This window comes from Rhinopithecus roxellana, chromosome 3 (genome assembly GCF_007565055.1).
Source record: "Rhinopithecus roxellana isolate Shanxi Qingling chromosome 3, ASM756505v1, whole genome shotgun sequence".
Classification (NCBI taxonomy): domain Eukaryota; kingdom Metazoa; phylum Chordata; class Mammalia; order Primates; family Cercopithecidae; genus Rhinopithecus; species Rhinopithecus roxellana.
Window position 1 is genome coordinate 25,855,521 of NC_044551.1, and position 20,017 is coordinate 25,875,537.

Sequence of the window (20,017 nt, forward strand, 5' to 3'; positions counted from 1 at the left end):
ACCCCAGATCCCATGGAGACGAACGCAGGCAAACAGTCCTGTGACAACATTCAGTTGGTAAAACGAGTGAAGCCCCAGAACGTAAAAGAGGCAGAGAGCCTCTCTCTGTGACTCACCTTTCCACTGGTGATCTGAGCAACCCAAGACAAGGGAGAACACTGTTTCTCCCAAGCTCTGGGGCTAACTTGGAGAGAGGGTTGGAGATGCTGAGAGGGAAAGACACCAGGAAAAGGTGTAGGCATTGTCTGAGAAGGAGGACTAAGAGCAGGATGCCATTTTAATGCAGATGCATACAATGACAGTTATTCTTTGGTGACCCAGCAGAATGACCAAACAGGAATTTTACTCTTGGGCCAGAGACTGGAGTGCTTGCTTTGGAGCAGGGTAGCAGCCGCCAGAGCCAGAATTACAGAAAGCACCTCAGCAATAGGTACTGAAACTATGCTCTCCCCATCACAAGCCTGGGGCAGGAAGAAAGCTGTTATAAGCTGCAGTTTCTCCCAAACTGTAAGACTTGCAAGCAGGTCCTGCTTAGTTACATGGAAGCAGTCTGAGTGCCATTACTGAGTGTCCCAGTCAGCTCCCCTGAGACTGTAGCACAGCAGGGCCTTCTCCAACTCAACCCCAGGCAGACCTCTAGGCATTCGAAGCACCCATTTGCCTGGACCAGCATCCTAAGCCACCCCAACTTTCCTGAGCATAGAACATGGTGCAGCAGGGCCTTCTCCAATCCATGCCCCACCATATCTCCAGGCATTCAGAGCACCCACTTGCCTGGTTCCACAGCCTGAGCTGGCCCACCTTTCCTGGGCATACAACATGGTATTTTGGGGCCCAGTCCACTCCATACCCAGGCAGATCTCTAGGCATCTGGAACATCCACTCACTTGGATCAGCAGTGTGACCTGCCCCACCCTTCCCATTCAGAGATCTTGGTGCAGGGAGGCCCTCTCCACTTCACACCTAGGCAGATCTCCAGGCATTCAGAGCACCCACTTGCCTGGTTCAGCAGCCTAGGATGTCCTACCCGTCCTGGACATAGATCGTGGGGCTCCATTCCACGGCCAGGCAGATCTCCAGGCACTTGGAGCACCTGCTCACCTGGAAAAGCAGCCTGACCCACCCACCCTTCCTGTGCACAGATCATGGGGCAACAGGGCCCTCTCTGCTCCTTACCAGGGCAGGTCTCCAGGCAAAGAACCTGCAAGCCCGGATTGGAAGCATAAGCCACTCTACCCTTTCTGTGCAAAGATACACATAAAGGAGGGCCCTCTCTTCTTCACCCCCAGGCAGATCTCCAGACAGCTGAAACACCTGCTCACCTAGGTCAGCAACCTGAGTATCCAACCCTTCCTATGAAGAGACCGTGTTGCAGCTAGGCCCTCTCTGCTCGACACCAATAAAGATCTCCATTGGAAGCACCTACTCTTCTGAATCAGAAACCTGACCTGCCCCACCATTCCTGTGCAGAAACTGTGGTGCTGCAGTACACTCCATGTCCAGGCATCTGGAGTATCCACTCTCCTGGATTAGGCGTTTGGCCAACTCTCCCTCCACAGGCAAAGAACTTGGGGCTGAGGAGGTTTCCTAGGCACATCTCTGAGCACTTGGTGGACACCCATTGGATTCTCCCTCAGTGCTGGTGCTTTTGCCTGCCATTGGGGGACTTGTAGCAGGCCTGGCCAGTCCAGCCCCATACATCTTGCTCACCAGCCCAGAGAGCTGAGCAGGGAACTCAGACCACTGTGCACTCCACGGATCAATCAATTGCCTGAGGCAACAAAGAGCTTCTATCAGTAAGCAAGGATCAAGTATACACACCCAGCTGTGTTAGCCACAGTCACTTCTTACCTATAAGCACTATGTACTGGCTTATATATAAAGAAAGCCCAATACAAAAGCCCAGTATAAAACCTGCCAACAGAAGTCCATACAGCAGAGCCAAAAAGACATTACTGAACATTCTCTACAGTCACACTACCTAGGTAGGAGGGGAAAGGAAAAGAGAAATAAAAAAATAATAATAATATCACAAGAAAAGAAAGAAAAAAGAAAAATTCCTACCTGAACAAAAATAATTACAAAAATTAGAAGTGCCAGCACCTCCAGATAAGAAGGAACCAACACAAGAATTCTGGCACCACGAAAAATCCGAATGTAGTGACGCCACCAAAGGATCATACCAGCTCTCCAGCAATGGTCTATAACCAAACTAGAAACTAAGAAATGACAGATAACGAATTTAAAGCACAGGCTTGGCATGGTGGCTCACACCTGTAATCGTAGCATTTTGGGATGCCAAGGCAGGAGGATCACTTGAGCCCAGAAGTTTGAGAACAGCATGGGCAACATGGCAATATCTCATCTCTACAAAATACACAAAAATTAGCCAGGCATGGTGGTCCACACTTGTAGTCCCAGCTACTCAGGAGGCTAAGGTAGGAGGATTACTTAAGCCCAGAAGATCAAGGCTGCAGAGAGCTGTGATCATGCCACTGCACACCAGCCTGGGTGACAGAGCAAGAATCTGTCTAAAAAACAAAACACAACAAAAAATTCAAAGCATGGAAAAGCATGTATTACAAGAATGATTAACAAGATCCAAGACAAGGATGAAATTAAATACAAAGAAACTTCAAAAGCAATCCAGGCAATGAAGGAATATATAAGCATCTTAAAGAGAAATCAATCAGAGCTTACGGAGTCGAAAAACTCACTTAAGGAGTTTCAAAAGACAACTGAAAGCTTCAGAGGAAACTTCAGAGCCTAAATACATATCTTCAGAACTAACATAGTCAGACAAAAATAAATAAAAAAGAATTTTTTTAAATAAAAAAACTCTCTGAGGAATATGGGATTAGATAAAGCAACCAAACCTACAAGTTACTCTCATTCCTGAGAAAGGAGAAGAAAAAGTAAACAACCTGGAAAACATATTTGAAGGAATAATTCAAAAAAAGTTTCCCTAATCTTGCTGAAGAGATAGATATCCACATACAAAAAAATCCATGTAACACCTGTGAGATGCTATACAAAATGAATAGCAATAAGATATATTGTCACAAGTCTGTCCAAGGTCAAAACTAAAGAAAAAAATCTTAAAGGCAGCTGAGAAAATGGTCAGATCATATATGCAAAGGGAACTCTGTTAGGCTAACAGTGGACTTCTCAGCAGAAATCTTATAAGCCAGGAGAGGTTAGGGGCATATTTTCAGCCATCTTTAAGAAAAGAAATTCTAGTCAAGAATTTCACATCTCACCAGACTAAGCATCATAAGTGAAGGAGGAATAAAATATTTTCCGGACAAGCAAGTGCTAAGGGAATTCAATACCACCAGACCAGCCTCACAAGAGATCCTTAAGGGAGTTTTAAACACGGAAACAACAACAACGAAAATAACTGCTACCACAAAAACATGCACACAGGTCCTATAAAGGAACCACACAAAAGAAAGTACAAAGCCATCATCTAATGACTTCACAATCGATCAAAATCTCACATATTAATATTAATATTGAATGTAAATTGTCTAACTACCTCACTTAAAAGGCACAGAGTTGCAAGTTGGATTAAAAAAAGAAACCCAACCATCTGCTGTCTTCAAGAAACCCATTCTTACACGTTGACACCCATAGGCACAGAGTAAAGGGTTAGAGAAAGATCACACAAACAGAAAACAGAAAGAATAGTGAAGCTATTCTTGTATCAGATAAAACAAATGTTGGACCAACAAAAAAAAAATGGACAAAGAAGTAATAATGATAATAATGACAAAGAATTTAAATCAACAAGACTTAACTTATACTTAATATATGCACCCAACACTGAAGCACCTAGATTCACAAAACAAGTACATCTAGACCTACAAAAAGAAACAGACAGTCACACAACACTCCACTGATAGCATCAGACAGATCGCTGAGACAGAAAACTAACAAAGAAATTCTGACCTGAAATTCAACACTTGACCAACTGGATCTAATAGAAATCTACAAAATATTCCATGTATCATACATAGAATACACATTATTCTCATCTGACATGGAACATAATCTAACATCAACCACATGTTTGGCCATGAAACAAGTCCCAGTAAATTTTAAAAAAAATCTAAATCATACCAACAACACTCCTGGACCACAGTGAAATAAAAGGAGAAATCAATACCAAGAAGATCTCTCAAAACCACACAATTACATGGAAATTATACAACTTGCTCTAGAATGACTTGTTGGTAAACAATGAAATTAAGGCAGAAATCAAAAAATTATCTGAAATAAATAAAAATAGAGAAATAGCACACCAGAATCTCTGGTATGCAACAAGAGCAGTGTTCAGACAAAAGTATATAGCACTAAACACCACCCCAAAAAGGTAGAAGATCTCAGATTCAGGATCTAACACTATACCTAGAAGATTAAGAAAAACAAGAAAAAACTAACCCTAAAGATAGCAAAAGAAGTAACTAAAACCAAATAATAACTAAATGAAATTGATATTCAATCATCCATACAAACAACAAAACAAAAACTTTGATCTTTGAAAGGATAAACAAGGTTGATAGACCACTAGCTAGACCAACAAAGAAAAAGACAAAAGACGCAAAATAAGCACAATAAGAAATCACCAAGGTGATGTCAACCGATCCACAGAAAAACAAAAGATCCTCAGAGACTATTATGAACACCTCTTTGCAAACAAACTAGAAAATCTACAGGAAAGGGGCAAATTCCTGGAAACACACAACTTCTCAAGATTGAATCAGGAATGTATTAGTCTGTTTTCACACTGCTGATAAAGATGTACCCGAGACAGGCCAATTTACAAAATAAAGAGGTTTAACTGGACTTACAGTTTCACGTGGCTGGGGAGGCCTCACAAACATAGTGGAAAGCAAGGAGAAGCAAATCACATCTTATGTGGATGGCAACAAGCAAAAAGAAAGCTTGTGCAGGAAAATTCCCGTTTTTAAAACCATCAGATCTTATGAGACTCATTCACTATCACTTGACCAACTGGATCTAATAGAAATCTACAAAATATTCCATGTATCATATATAGAATACACATTATTCTCATCTGACATGGAACACAATCTATGGCACAGGAAAGACCTGCCCTCATAATTCAATCACCTCCCACGGGGTTCCTCCCACAACACATGGGAATTGTGGGAGTTACAATTCAATATGAGATTTTGGTTGGGACGCAAGTAAACCATATACATTCCACCCTGGACCCCTCCCAAATCTCATGTCCTCACATTTCAAAACCAATCATGCCTTCCCAACAATCCCCCAAAGTCTTAACTCATTTCAGCATTAACTCAAAAGTTCACAATCCAATGTCTCATCTGAGACAAGGCAAATCCCTTCCGCCTATGAGCCTGTAAAATCAAAAGCAGCTTAGTTACTTCCTAGATACAATGGGAGTACTGGTATTAAGTAACTACAGCCATTCCAAAAGGGAGACACTGGCCAAAACAAAGAGGCTAAGGGTCCCATCAAGTCTGAAATCCAGTGGGGCAGTCAAATCTCAAAGCTCCAAAATGATCTCCTTTGACTCCATGTCTTGCATCCAAGTCACGCTGGTGAAAGAGGTGGGTTCCCATGGTCTTGGGCAGCTCTGCCCCTGTGGCTTTGCAGGGTACGGCCTCCCTTTCAGCTGCTTTCACAGGCTGTTGTTGAGTGTCTGCAGCTTTTCCAGGTACACAGTGCAGGTTGTCGGTGGTTCTACCATTCTGGGGTCTGGAAGACAGTGGCCCTCTTCTCACAGCTCCACCAGGCGGTGCCCCAGTAAGGACTCTGTGTAGGGGCTCTGACCCCACCTTTCCCTTCCACATTGCACTAGCAGAGGTTCTCCAGGAGAGCCCCACCCCTGTGGCAAAGTTCTGCTGGGACATCCAGATATTTCCATACATCCTCAGCAATCTAGAAGGAGGTTCCCAAACCTCAATTCTTGACTTCTATGCACTGTACCTTGGCCCCTTTTAGTCATGACTGGAGTGGCTAGGATACAGGGCACCAAGTCCTTAGACTGCACATAACACAGGGACCCTGAGCCTGGCCCACAATACCATGTTTTCTCCCTAGGCCTCCAGGCCTGTGATGGGAGGGGCTGCCATGAAGACCTCTGACATTCCCTGGAGACATTTCACCATTGTCTTAGTGATTAACATTTAATTCCTTGTTACGTATGCAAATTTCTTGAATTTCTTTCAGAAAATGGGATTTTCTTTTCTATCACATTGTCAGGCTGCAAATTTTCCACACTTTTATGCTCTGCTTCCCTTATAGAACTGAATGCCTTTAATAGCACCCAAGTCACTTCTTGAATGCTTTGCTTTTTAGAAATTTCTTCTGCCAGATACCCTAAATCATCTCTCTCAAGTTCAAATTTCAATAAATCTCTAGGGTAGTGGCAAAATTCCACCAGTCTCTTTGCTGCAACATAACAAGAGTCACCTTTGCTCCGGTTCACAAGTTCCTCATCTCCATCTGAGACCACCTTAGCCTGGACCTTATTGTTCATATCACTAACAGTATTTTTGTCAAAGCCATTCAACAAGTCTCTAGGAAGTTCCAAACTTTCCCACATTTTCCTATCTTCTTCTGAGCCTTCCAAACTGTTTCAACCTCTGCCTGTTACCCAGTTCCAAAGTCATTACCACATTTTCAGGTATCTTTTTAGCAATGCCCCACTCTACTGGTACCAATTTACTGTATTAGTCTGTTTTCATGCTGCTGATACCTGAGACTGGCCAATTTACACAAGAAAGAGATTTAACTGGACTTACAGTTCCACATGGGTGGGAAGGCCTCACAAACATGGTGGAAGGCAAGGAGAAGCAAATCACATCTTATGTGGAAGGTGGCAGGCAAAAGAGAGCTTGTGCAGGAAAATTCCCATTTTTAAAACCATCGGATCTCATGAGACTCATTCACTATCACGAGAACAGCACAGGAAAGACCCACTCCCATTATCAATCACCACCCACAACACATGGGAAATTTGGAAGTTACAATTCAAGATGAGATTTAGGTGGGGACACAGCCAAACCACATCAAGGAAGAAACTGAAACCCTGAAAAGACCAATATCCAGCTCCAAATTGAATCAGTAATAAAAACCTACTAAATTAAAAAAAAAAAAAAAAAAGAAAGAAAACCAGACTAAATGGATTCACAGCCAAATTCTACCAGATGTACAAAGAGGTAGTACCAATTCTACAGAAACTATTCCAAAAAATCAAGTAGCAGGGAATTCTACCTAATTCATTCTAAAAAGCCAGCATCACACTGATACCAAAACTTGGCAAAGGCACAACAAAGCAGAAAACTACAGGTCAATATCCATGATGAACATAAACACAAAAATCCTCAATGAAATACTATTAATAGCAAACCGAATCAAGTAGCACATCAAAAAATTAATTCACCATGATCCAACAGGCTTCATTCCTGCGATGCAAGGTTGGTTCAACATATACAAATCAATAACTGTAATTTGTCACATGAACACAATTAGAAACAAAACCATATAATAATCTCAATTGCTGCAGAAAAAGTGTTTGATAAAATCCATCATTGCTTCACAATAAAAATCCTCAATAAACTAGGCATGGAAGGAATATAACTCAAAATATTAAGAGCCATCTACGACAAACACACAGCCCACATCATATTGAAGGACAAATGCTTGAGCTATTCCCCTTGAGAACTGGAACAAGACAAGGATGCACACTCTCACCACTCCAATTCAATACAGTACTGGAAGTCCTAGCCACAACAATCAGGCAAGAGAAAAAAATAAAAGACACCCAAATAGGAAAAGAAGTCAAACTATCTCTCTTCGTGGATGACATGCATCCATACTTACAAAACCCTAAGTACTTCACCAAAAGGCTCCTGAAACTGATAAATGACTTCAGTGAAGAATCAGAATACATAATCAATTAGAAAAATCAGTACCAATTCTATACACCAATAACATTCAAGCTGATAGCCAAATCAAGAATGCAATACCATTTACAATAGAAACAAAAAAATAAAATAAAACACCTAGGGATACATTTAGAAAGTAAAAGATCCCTACAAGAAGCATTACATGACACTGCTGAAAGAAATCATAGATGACACAAAAAAAATCGAAAAACATTCTGTGCTCATGGTCTGAAAGAATCGATATCATTAAATGCTCATAATGCCCAAAGTAATCCACAGATTCAACACTATTCCTACCAAACTACTGTCATTTCTCATAGAACTTGAAAAACATATTATAAAATTCATATGCAACCAAAAAGTCACCCAAAGAGCCAAAGCCGTCCTAAGTAATGGAGAACAAAGCCAGTGGCTTGACATTACGCAAGTTCAAATTATACTCTAAAGCTACAATAACCAAAACAGCATGGTAGTGGTATAAAACCAGACACATCGACCAATGGAGCAGATTAGAAAACACAGAAAAAAAAAAAAAAAAAAAAACGCACACCTACAGCCATCTGATCTTTCATCAAAAATAAGCAACAGGGAAAGAACTCCCTATTCAATAAATGGTGCTGGGATAGTGGGCTAGCTTTATATGCAGAAGAATGAAACGTGTCCCCTACCTTTCACCCTGTACAAAAATTAATTCAGAATGGATTAAAGATTTAAATGTAAGACCTCAAACTAAAGAATCCTAGAAGAAAACCTGGGAAACACCATTGTAAGTATCAGCTGTGGGAAGAAATTTATGACTAAATTCTCAAAAGCAATTGCAACGAAAATGAAAATTGACAAGTGGGACTCAATCAAACTAAAGAGCTTCTATATAACAAAAGTAACTATCAACAGAGTAAACAGACAACCTACAGAATGGGAGAAAATAATCATAAACCATGCATCCAACAAAGGACTAATGTTCTATACAGAACTTAAACAAATCATCAAGAAAAAAATTAAAAAGTGGGCATAGGACATTAACAGATACTTCTCAAAGGAAAACATACAAGTGGCCAACAAACACACGATAAAATGCTCAACATCATTAATTATCAGATAAATGCAAATCAAGACCACAATGAGATACCATCTCACACCAGTAAGAATGGCTATAACTAAAGTCAAAAAAACAACACATGCTCATGAGGTTGTGGAGAGATGGGAACATTTATACACTGTTGGTGGAAATGTAAATTAGTTCAGCCACTAGAGAAAGCACGTGGAGATTTCTCAAAGAAATTAAAACAGAACTACCATTAGACCCAGCAGTCCCATTAGTGAGTATATAGCCAAAAGAAAATAAGTAGTTCTACCAAACAGACACCTACATTTGTATGTTCATCATAGCACTATTTACAGTAGCAAAGACACGGAATCAACCTCATTGCCTATCAATGGTGGATTAGATGAAGAAAATGCAGTATATATGCACCATAGAATACTACATGGTCATAAAAAAGAATGAAATCATGCCCTTTGCAGCAACATGCATGCAGCTGGAAGCCATTATCCTAAGCAAATTAACACAGGAACAAAAAAAAATTAATACTCCATGTTCTCACTTATAAGTGGCAGCTAAACATTGGGTACACAAAGATATAAAGATGGAAACAATGGGCAGTGCAGAATATTAGGGGGGAGAGGGAAGGATGGGGGGAAAGGCTGAAAAACTATTGGGTATTATGCTCACTACTTTGGTAATGGGGTCGGTCATTCATATCATAAACCTCAGCATCACACAATAACCCAGGTAACGAAACTGCATGTGTATCCCCAGAATCTAAAATAAAAGTTGAATTATTTTTTAACAATTTATAACGAGTACCATTTTTACTTACTGAAAGACCCAATACTGTTAAGATATATATTTTCCCCAAATTTATCTGTACTTTCAATATAACTCCAGACAAAATCCCAGTAGCCTTTTAAAAAAAAATAAAAATTCGTAACATGCTCCTAAAATTCATAAGGATATGCACAGGATTTAGAAAAGCCAAAATAATTATGAAAAAAATAAGTTCAGTAGTACCCCTTAATCTGTTATTTTGCTTCCTGCAGTTTCGATTGCACGTAGTCCAACAATGGAAAATTCTAGAAATAAACAATTCGTAAGTTTTAAGGTGACACCGCTCTGAGTAGTATGATGAAATACCTAGCCTCCCCACTCTGTCCTGCCCAGGATATGATTCATCCCTTTGTCTAGTGTATCCACACTCTATATGCTACTTGAATATTACTCACTTAGTAGCCATCTCAGTTATCAGATCAACTGTCTTGCTATAGCAGTGCTTGTGTTTAAGAAACCTTTATTTAACTTAGTAATGGCCCCAAACTGCAAGGATAGTGATGCTGATAATTTGGATATGCCAAAAAGAAGCCAGAAAGTGTCTCCTTTGGGTGAAGGGATGAAAGTTCTCAATTTAAGGAAAGAAAAAAAACATATGCTGAGGTTACTAAGAGCTACAGTAAGAATGAATCCTCTATCCATGCAACTGTGAAAAAGAAGAAAAAGGAAATTTGTGCCTTTGAATTTGTGATGTTGCACTTCAAACTGCACAAGTTATATGCATAGTGCATGATAAGTGCTTAGTTAAGATGGAAAAGCAATTAAATGTGTGGGTGGAAGGCATGAACAGAAACATATTCTGATTGACAACAACAGACGTTCAGTACTCTCCACAGCTTCAGACATGTACTGGGGATATTAGAAAATATCTCTCATGAATAAGGGATGACTACTTTGATATTATTATCAAGGACCAAATAATTAAATGTGTTATTGGTGTCATGATAGACAAAAATATGAATGGAACAGAATAAAGAGTACAAAAATAGACTCGCATTATGGTCAACTGATTTTAAACAAAGATGAAAGGCAATCCAATGGAGAAAGCTTAGTATTTTCTTTCTTTTTTTTTTTTTTTTTTTTTTTTTTTTTTTTTTTTTGAGACCGAGTCTCGCTGTCGCCCAGGCTGGAGTGCAGTGGCCGGATCTCAGCTCACTGCAAGCTCCGCCTCCCGGGTTCACGCCAGTCTCCTGCCTCAGCCTCCCGAGTAGCTGGGACTACAGGCGCCAGCCACCTCGCCGGGCTAGCTTTTTGTATTTTTTAGTAGAGACAGGGGTTTCACCGTGTTAGCCAGGATGGTCTCGAACTCCTGACCTCGTGATCCGCCTGTCTCGGCCTCCCAAAGTGCTGGGATTACAGGCTTGAGCCACTGCGCCTGGCGAAAGCTTAGTATTTTCAACAAATGATGTTAGAACAAATGGATATCCAGAAACAAACAAAAAAAAAAAGAACTTCAATCCATAGCTTGCCATGTATACAAAACAAATCATAGACCTACACACAAAACTTAAAACTATAAAATTTCCAGATGATAACACAGGCAAAACTCTAATTTTGCATCAGGCAAAGATTTTTTTAAGATATAATATGAAAAGCACAATCCTCTTTAAAAAAGGTAGACTTTACTTATAGGTAGAATAAATCATAGTATTTCTGTGTTAAGATGAAAGAATGGCTGGTCACAGTGGCTCATGCTTATAATCCCAGAGTTTTGCAAGGCCAAGGTGGGAGGATTGCTTGAGCCCAGAAGTTCAAGGTCAGCCTGGGAAACATACTGAGACCCCATTTCTATAAAATAAAAAATAAAAGTAGCCAGTTATGGTGGCACAAGCCTATAATCTCAGCTCCCCAGAAAGCTGAGGTGGAAAGATTGCTTGAGCCTGGGAGGTCAAGGCTGCAATAAGCACAGATGACTGTGTCTGCACTCTAGCCGAGATGCCAGAGCAAGATCCTAAAAGAAAAAAAAGGAGGAAAGGTTGACATACTCCTTGATTTTCTGTGAGTTCTCAACCATTGTTCAACTGTTAATTTAATGTATAAATTAGCAATAACAAAGAAAATAGAAACTACGTGACAAGTAAGACACGTCAACAATGTAAGAAAATGAAAAGCAGGTAAGTGGTAACTAATTAGCATACGAGGAAAAGTTAAAACCTAAGTGTCCTGCAAAAGGGAGGTCAAGATTAATGAGGTCAGATGACTCTGGTAAAGCTCAGGAGACGGAGGCAGGTAGATCATTTGAGCTCAGGAGTTCAAGATCAGCCTAGCCAACACAGTGAAACTCCGTCTGCACTAAAAACACAAAACTTAGCCAGGTGTAGTAGTACGCACCTGTAATCCCAGCTACTCATGAGGCTGAGATACAAGAATCACCTGAACCCAGAAGGCAGCAGTTGTAGTGAGCCAACATTGCAACACTGTACTCCAGCCTGGGCAAGAAAGTGAGACTGCATCTCAAAAAAAAAAAAAAAGAAAGAAAGAAAAGAAAAGAAAACAAGAGGTATAAATGAAGCAGAAAGCCTTTGGACTCAGAGATACTAGGTAGCTTACCAAAAACAAGAATTAAATAAAATGTGACTCTTAAAATGCCAAAAGTACTTTTCCTATCAATTTCCCTATCTATTCCCATTAACATAATAGCAGGCTTATACCCACAGACGAAATTGTCAAATAAAAAAAGGATATCCAGTTAAATTTGAATTTCAGATAAATAACAAATAATTTTTAATGTATGTTCATCCTAAATACTGCATGCAAATTCAAATGATGTCCTGTATTGTTTGTGGCCATCTCTGGCAGCTCTACCTTCAGACTAGATACTGGCCCAGAAAGGAAGTTAAAGATATTAACATTAGTGGACTTAACAAAATCACAAATCTTTACTTGATCAAACACACTATATACACAGTCTCCACAGGTAACAGAGTTTTCCTCTAAAATTTACTCAAATTCTAACACCCAAAAGTGAAAGAAGATTAATTTTTTTAACAATCTAAAGTTAAAAAGATTTATTTTTAACTCTGAATAAATATAGTGAAATATGATATTTAAATAAGACATTGGAAGTAACAGAGCAAGAATCCAAGAACTATTAGAGTTTAACATTTCTTCTTCAATGTTTTCAAAGAACAATTAACAGTACAATTCTGACCCTTATTTTTATATGACAGAATAATCTTGGATTTAAAAAATACATTATTCATCCAATGGATGTTTTAAGAGTGACTAACTCAACAATATACTAATATTTTTGTACTGAAATGATAGCAAATAACAGCTACATGCTAAAAATATTCCATATGATTCACAACACTAATGATTCACAGAAGAATTCAGGGAGTGGTTTATAACTAAAGTTTGTTCTAAAGGGAAAAATAGCAGGGTTCAAACGACCCAAAGCCAGAAGAGTTAATAAAAGAAACCAAATTTGTAACAATGGTTCTCAAACCTGACCCATCAAGTCAGAATATCAGAGAGGTACAGCTCCCCAATTTTTTGCTCTGTTTTTTTGAGACAGGCTCTCACTGTCACCCACGGCTCACTGCAGCCTTGATCTAACAGGCTCAAGCAATCCTCCCACCTCAAACTCCCAAGGAGCTAGGACGACAGTCACATGCTACCACGCCCAGCTAATTTTCATATTTTTTGTAGAGACAGGGTTTCACCACTTTCCCCAGGCTGGTCTCAAACTCCTAGGCTAAAGCGATGCTCCCGCCTCAGCCTTCCAAAGTGCTAGGATTACAGGCGTAAGCCACCATGCCCAGCCACTCCAAAATGTATAATTTTGAAAAACTTCTCCATGAGATTCTCATACTCTGTAAAATTGTGGAATCACTGCTTAAGAATGCTGACTTGAGTATGATCATTCAACAGTATGAGCTATTGCATTTTAAGGACAATTATAATGCTATAAATAGCAAATAATGAAATTATTCTTCTTACCTTGGATACGTTGCTGACATAATTCATTTGGACAGTACTTTCCTTATCAACTTGATTACAAAGGTTCTGTAAAGTAGATGCATATTCTTTATCACTTTTTATTCTCAGGGCCATAAATTTCTTTACTGTTTCCAGTAACCGTAATTCCCAGTCTTGCAATTTTAACACTGCTTCATGTGAATTCTTCAGGTCACTCCCAAACCCCATTTTGTAAGGCACTGGTTATCCTCCACACTGCACAATTGAGCCTTCTAATCAGCACATATCTGTGTATGTAAACAAAAGAGAAAAACTCTTAAATAAAAAGGAAATTAGTCTTCAAAAAAAAGAAGTTATGAGATTCTTCTTTGGGGTAAAAAAAAAAAAAAAAAGATCACAACTGAATACTTTCTTCCAAAGATCAGAAATAAGATGAAGAGGTCCACTCTATTGTTGGCTTCAACATTACACCAGAGGTCTTAGCCAATACAATGAAATAAATGAAATAAAAGGGGCATTCAGATGGGACAGAAAGAAGTAAAACAATCTTAATTTGCAAATTACATCATCTCGTATGTAGAAAATCCTATGTAATGCAACAAAAACTATTAAAATAAATGACTAGAAGCCTCTACCAATTGTGCCCCCCTGGCCCCCTGCCAGCAGGGACACCAAATTTAACAACTATTTTCACACACAAAAATCACCTTCACAAGAACCAAAAATCAGGTGAGCAATCACAGTACCCAGTTTTAACTTCCTATCACTGAAAGAGGTACTGAAAAGGGTAGAAAACACAGTCTTGAATCATCAAGACCAGTCCTCTCCCATCCCCCGGCAGTGGCCACATGGTACACAGAGTATGCTTGGAGGAGAAAGAGAGCACTGTGATTGTGGTACTTTGCAGTAAACTCACTGCTGCCCTGTCACAGCAGAAAGCAAAACCAGGATGAATTCAGCCAATGTCCACCCAGGAAGGGAGCATTTAGACCAGTCACAGCCAGAGGGGAATTGCCCATTCCAGCAGTCAGAACTTGAGTTTCAGCAACCTCGAGAGACATGAAAGAGGGAGGCTACAGGAGTGCTTGCAACACCCCTTCTGCACCCTAGCCAGGACAGCTTGCAGCAACAAAAGTGACTCCATCCTTCTGCTTGAGGAGAGGAGACAGACGGTAAAGAGAACATTGTCTTGCCTCTTGGATACCAGTTCAGCCACAGTAGGATAGAGCACTGGGCAGTCATTAGACCCCTATTATAGGCCCTACCTCCTGAATGACATTTCTAAACACAACCTGGGCCAAAAAAACAAACCCACTGCCTTGAAAGGGAGGACCCAGTCCTGGCAGGCTTCATTACCTGCTGACTTAAGAGCCTATGGTCCCTGAATAACCAGCAGTGATACCCAGGTAGTACGCTGTGGGCCCTGGGTCAGATTCAGACATGCTAACCTCAGGTGAGACCTAGCACATTTCCAGTTGTAGTGGTGGCTATGGGGAGAGACTCCTTCTGCTTGAGAAAAACAAAGAGAAAGTTAAGGGGACTTTGTCTTACACCTTAGGTATCATCTCAAACACAGTGGGGTAGAGCACTAAGCACATTCTTACAGCTCCCAATGCAAGGTCTTGCCTCTTGGATGGCACTTCTAGACCTGCTGTGGGCCAGAGAGGAGCCCACTGCCCTGCAGGGTAAGTCCCAGGCCTGGCAGCATTCACCACAATCTGACTGAAGGAAACTTGGGATTTCCGCCAACATCAGCAGTAGCCCGGCAGTCCTTCCTGTGGGCCTGTGGTAGTGATGGCCAGGGAGAGAGACTCTTTACCTGTGGAAAGGAGAGGGAAGAGCGGGAAAGACTTCATCTCGTGGCTTGAGTGCCAGTTTAGCTGTAGAATAGGGCACCAGGTAGATTTCTAAGGTTTTGACTCCACTCCTTGGTTAACAGACATCTTTGGACCCACTTAGAGCCCTTGAGGAAAGGACACAAGCTTGGCTGGCTTCACCACCTGCTGATTATAAAGCTCAGGTGCCTTGAGCAAACAGGCAGGAGTCAGGCAGCAATTACAGTGGGCCTTGGGCATGACCCAGTGCTGTGCTGGCTTCAGGTCTCACCCAGTGCAGTTCCAGTACTGGTAGCAACATGGTGACTGTGTCACCCCATCCCCTGCTCCAGGTGACTCAAAACAGGGAGAGACCCCATTTGTTTGGGAGAAAGGAACGAAAGGGAACAAGAGTTTTTGCCTGGTAATGTAGAGAATGCTTCCAGATATTATCCAAGACCACAAAGGCAGTGCCCCTACAAGTCTGCATAAATCATAGTGTTACTGGGCTTGAAGTGGCCCCTAATACAGATACAGCTTGGATCACAACACCCAAGTACCTTGTATTACCTGGAAAGCCTTCCCAAGGACGACAGGTACAAACAAAGCACAGAAGTGAAGACTACAATAAATACCTAACTCTTGAATGTACAGACTCTGTCGAACATCCACAGGATTCCAAACCATCCAGGAAAACAGGACCTCCATACACAAACTAAATTAAGGCACCAGGAACCAATCCTGGCCTGAAAGATATGGGACCTTTAACACAGAGAACTCAAAATAGCTGAAGAAACTCAGAAAACTTCAAGATAACAGAGAGACCGAATTTAGAAACCTATCTAGATCAACTTAACAAGGAGATTGAAATCAATAAAAAGAATGAAGCACAAATTCTAGAGCAGAAAAATGCAACTGACATACTGAAGAATGCATCAGTGTCTCTTAATATCAGAATCGATGAAGCAAAAGAAAGAATTAGTGAGCCTGAAGACAGCCTATTTAAAAATAGAGGGAACAACAACAACAAAAAGAATAAAAGAGAATAAACCATGCCTACAAGAACTAGAAAATAGCCTCAAAAGGGGAAATTTTTTTCTTTTTTTCCAGATAGGGTCTCCCTCTGTTGCCCAGGCTGGAGTACAGTGGCACAAAAAATAGTCAGAGGGAGCAACAACAAAAAAAGAATGAAAGAGAATAAACCATGCCTACAAGAACTAGAAAATAGTCTCAAAAGGGGAAAGTTTTTCTTTTTTTCCAGACAGAGTCTCCCTCTGTCACCCAGGCTAGAGTATAGTGGCACAATCAGAGCTTACTGCAGCCTCAACCTCCTGGGCTCAAGAGAGCCTCCTGAGTAGCTGGGACTATAAGCATGTGTCACCATGCCCAGCTAATTTTAATTTTTTTTGTAAAGAAGGGGTCACACTTTGTTGCCCAGGCTGCTGTCAAACTCCTACGTGCAAGCAATCTTCCCATCTCGGCCTTCCAAAGTACTGGGATTACAGGCATGAGCCACCATGCCCAGGCATAAACGGGCAAATGTAAGAGTAATTAAGAATTAAAAATTAAAAAGGAGGTACAGAAAGAGATAAGGGTAGAAGGTTTATTCAAAGAGATAATAACAGAGATCTTTCCAAACCTGGAGAAAGATATAAATATTCATGTACAAGAAGGTTCTTGAACAACAACAAGCAGATTTAACCTAAAGACTACCACAAGGCATTTAATAATCAAACTCCCAAAGGTCAAGAATAAAGAAAGGATCCTAAAAGCAGCAAGAGAAAAGAAACAAATAACATCCAATGGAGATCCCATATGTGTGGCAGCAGCCTTTTCAATGGAAATCTTACATGGCAGGAGAGAGTAGCATGAAATATTTAAAGTGCTGAAGGAAAAAAAAAAAAAGTTTACCCTAGAATAGCATGTCTGGTGAAAATATCCTTTAAGCATAAAGGAGAAATAAAGATATTCCCAGACAAACAAAAGCTGAAGGATTTCATCAACACCACACTTGTCCTATAAGAAATGTTAAGCGGGGGGCAAGCACAGTGACTCACACCTGTAATCCCAGCACTTTGGGAGGCCAAGGTGGGTGGATCACCTGAGGTCAGGAGCTCGAGACCAGCCTGGCCAACATGGCGAAATCCCATCTCTACTAAAAATACAAAAATTAGCTGGGCATGGTGGTTGGCACCTATAATCCCAGCTACTTGGGAGGCTGAGACAGGAGAATTGCTTGAACCCAGGAGGCAGAGGTTGCAGTAAGCCAAGATTGCGCCATTGTACTCCAGCCTGGGCAACAAGAGTGAAACTCAAGAAAGAAAAAGAAGGGAGCCGGGCACAGTGGCTCACACTTGTAATCCCAGCACTTTGGGAGGCTGAGGCAGGTGGATCGCCTGAGGTCAGGAGTTCGAGACCAGCTTGGCCAACATGGTGAAACCCCGTCTCTACTAAAAACACAAAAAATTAGCTGGGCATGGTGGCGGGCACATGTAATCCCAGCTACTAGGGAAGCTGAGGCAGGAGAATCACTTGAACCCAGGAGGTGGAGGTTGCAGGGAGCCGAAATCACGCCATTGCACTCCAGCCTGGGCAAAAAGAGTGAAACTCCATCTCAAAAAAAAAAAAAAGAAAAGAAAAGAAAAAAAAAAGGAAATGCTAAGGGGGATTAATCAACCAGAAAGAAAAGGACACTAATGAGCAATAACAAATCATCTGAAGGTACAAAACTCACTGGTAAAAGTAAGTACACAAAGCATATTATCACATTATAATAATAATGTATAACTGTGGTGTGTAAACTACTCTGGTCTTAAGAAAAAAGACAAGATGAACCAATCAAAAATAATAACTACAGCTTTGCAAGACACAGTACAACCAGTTATGAACAGAAACAACAATAAGTTAAAAAGCGGAGGGGGTGTCAAAGTATAGAGTTTTCTTCATTAGTTTTCTTTTTGCTTGTTTGTTTACACAATCATGTTAACTTGTCATTAGTTTAAAATAATGGGTTATAAAATAGTATTTGCAAGCTTCATGGTAATCTCAAATCAAAAAACACAATGAATACAAAAAAAGTAAAATTAAGTCATACCACCAAAGAAAATTACCTTCCCTAAAAGAAAGACAGGAAGACAGGAAAGGAAAAAGACTAGAAAACAAAGAGTAAGGATGTAGAAAAGAGAGAACCCTGAAACACTGCTGATGGTGCGAATGTGAATTAGTACAACCACTACTATGGACAACAGTTTGGAGGTTCCTCAAAACACTAAAAACTGAGCTATCCAGCAATCCTGCTGCTGGGTATATAACCTCCCTAAAAAAAAAAAAAAAACCAAAACAATGGAAATCTGTATACCAAAGAGATATCTGCACTCTGTTTATTGCACCACTGTTTACAATAGCCAATATTTGGAAGCAACCTAAGTGTCCATCAACAGATGAATGAATAAAGAGATGTGGTACAAAAAGTGAGATCTTGTTATCTGCAACAACATGGATAGAACTGGTGGTCATTATATTAAGTGAAATAAGCCAGACACAGAAAGACAAACTTGAACTCATAGAGACAGAGAGTAGAAGGATGGTTACAATAGGCTATAAAGGGTAGTGGGAAGCAGGGGGAAAGTTGGGATGGTTAATGGGTACAAAAAATATATAAAGAATAGGACCTAGTACCTGATAGCACAACAGGGTGACTATAGTCAATAATAATTTAATTGTACATTATCAAATAACTGAAGCTGTATAATTGAATTGTTTGTAATACAAAGAATAAATGCTTGAGGTGATGGATACCCCGATTTACCCTGCTGTGATTATTACACACTGCATGTCTGTATCAAAATATTTCATGTACCCTATAAATAGATATACCTACTATATATCCACAAAAATTAAAATATAAACAAATAAAAAACAGTTAAGTAATGTTACAGGGTACAAGGTCAATATACAAAAATAAATTATATTTCTATATACCATCATTGAACAATCCAAAACTGAAATTAGAAAACAATTCTATTTACAAAAGCACCAAAAAAGAATAAAATATTTAGGAATAAATTTTACCAAAAAAAGCAAAACCTGTATGCTTAAAACTATAAGGCACTGTTGAAAGTAATTTTAGGGTCAGGTGCAGTGGCTCAAACTGTAATCCCAGCACTTTGGGAGGCTGAGGCAGGTGGATCACCTGAGGTCTGGAGTTTGAGACCAGCCTGACCAACCTGGAGAAACCCCGTCTCTACTAAAAATACAAACTTAGCCATGTGTGGTGGTACATGCCTGTAATTCCAGCTACTCAGGAGGCTGAGGCAGGAGAATCGCTTAAACCAGGAAGTGGAGGTTGCAGTGAGCCAGGATCATACCCACTGCACTCCAGCCTGGGTAACAAGGGCAAAACTCCGTCTCAAAAAAGAAAGTAATTTTAAAAGACCTAAGTAAATTGATAT

General features: G+C 40.2%; 1 protein-coding gene across 5 annotated transcripts in view; it reads right to left on the reverse strand.

The window, feature by feature from the left end:
* Positions 1–20,017, reverse strand: part of FER (FER tyrosine kinase) — a 452,583-nt gene that overhangs the window by 375,517 nt on the left and 57,049 nt on the right. For 4 of the 5 annotated variants that reach the window (XR_004056369.1, XM_030927488.1, XM_030927486.1 and 1 more), the window contains exon 3: positions 13,774–14,039. Coding sequence is in view for 4 of the 5 variants with exons in the window: in XM_030927488.1 (XP_030783348.1) it covers positions 13,774–13,980 (207 nt within the window). In the remaining variant the exon portion in view is untranslated. The remainder of the gene's footprint in view (positions 1–13,773; positions 14,040–20,017) is intronic. The other variant, XM_030927487.1, reaches the window with a different exon arrangement.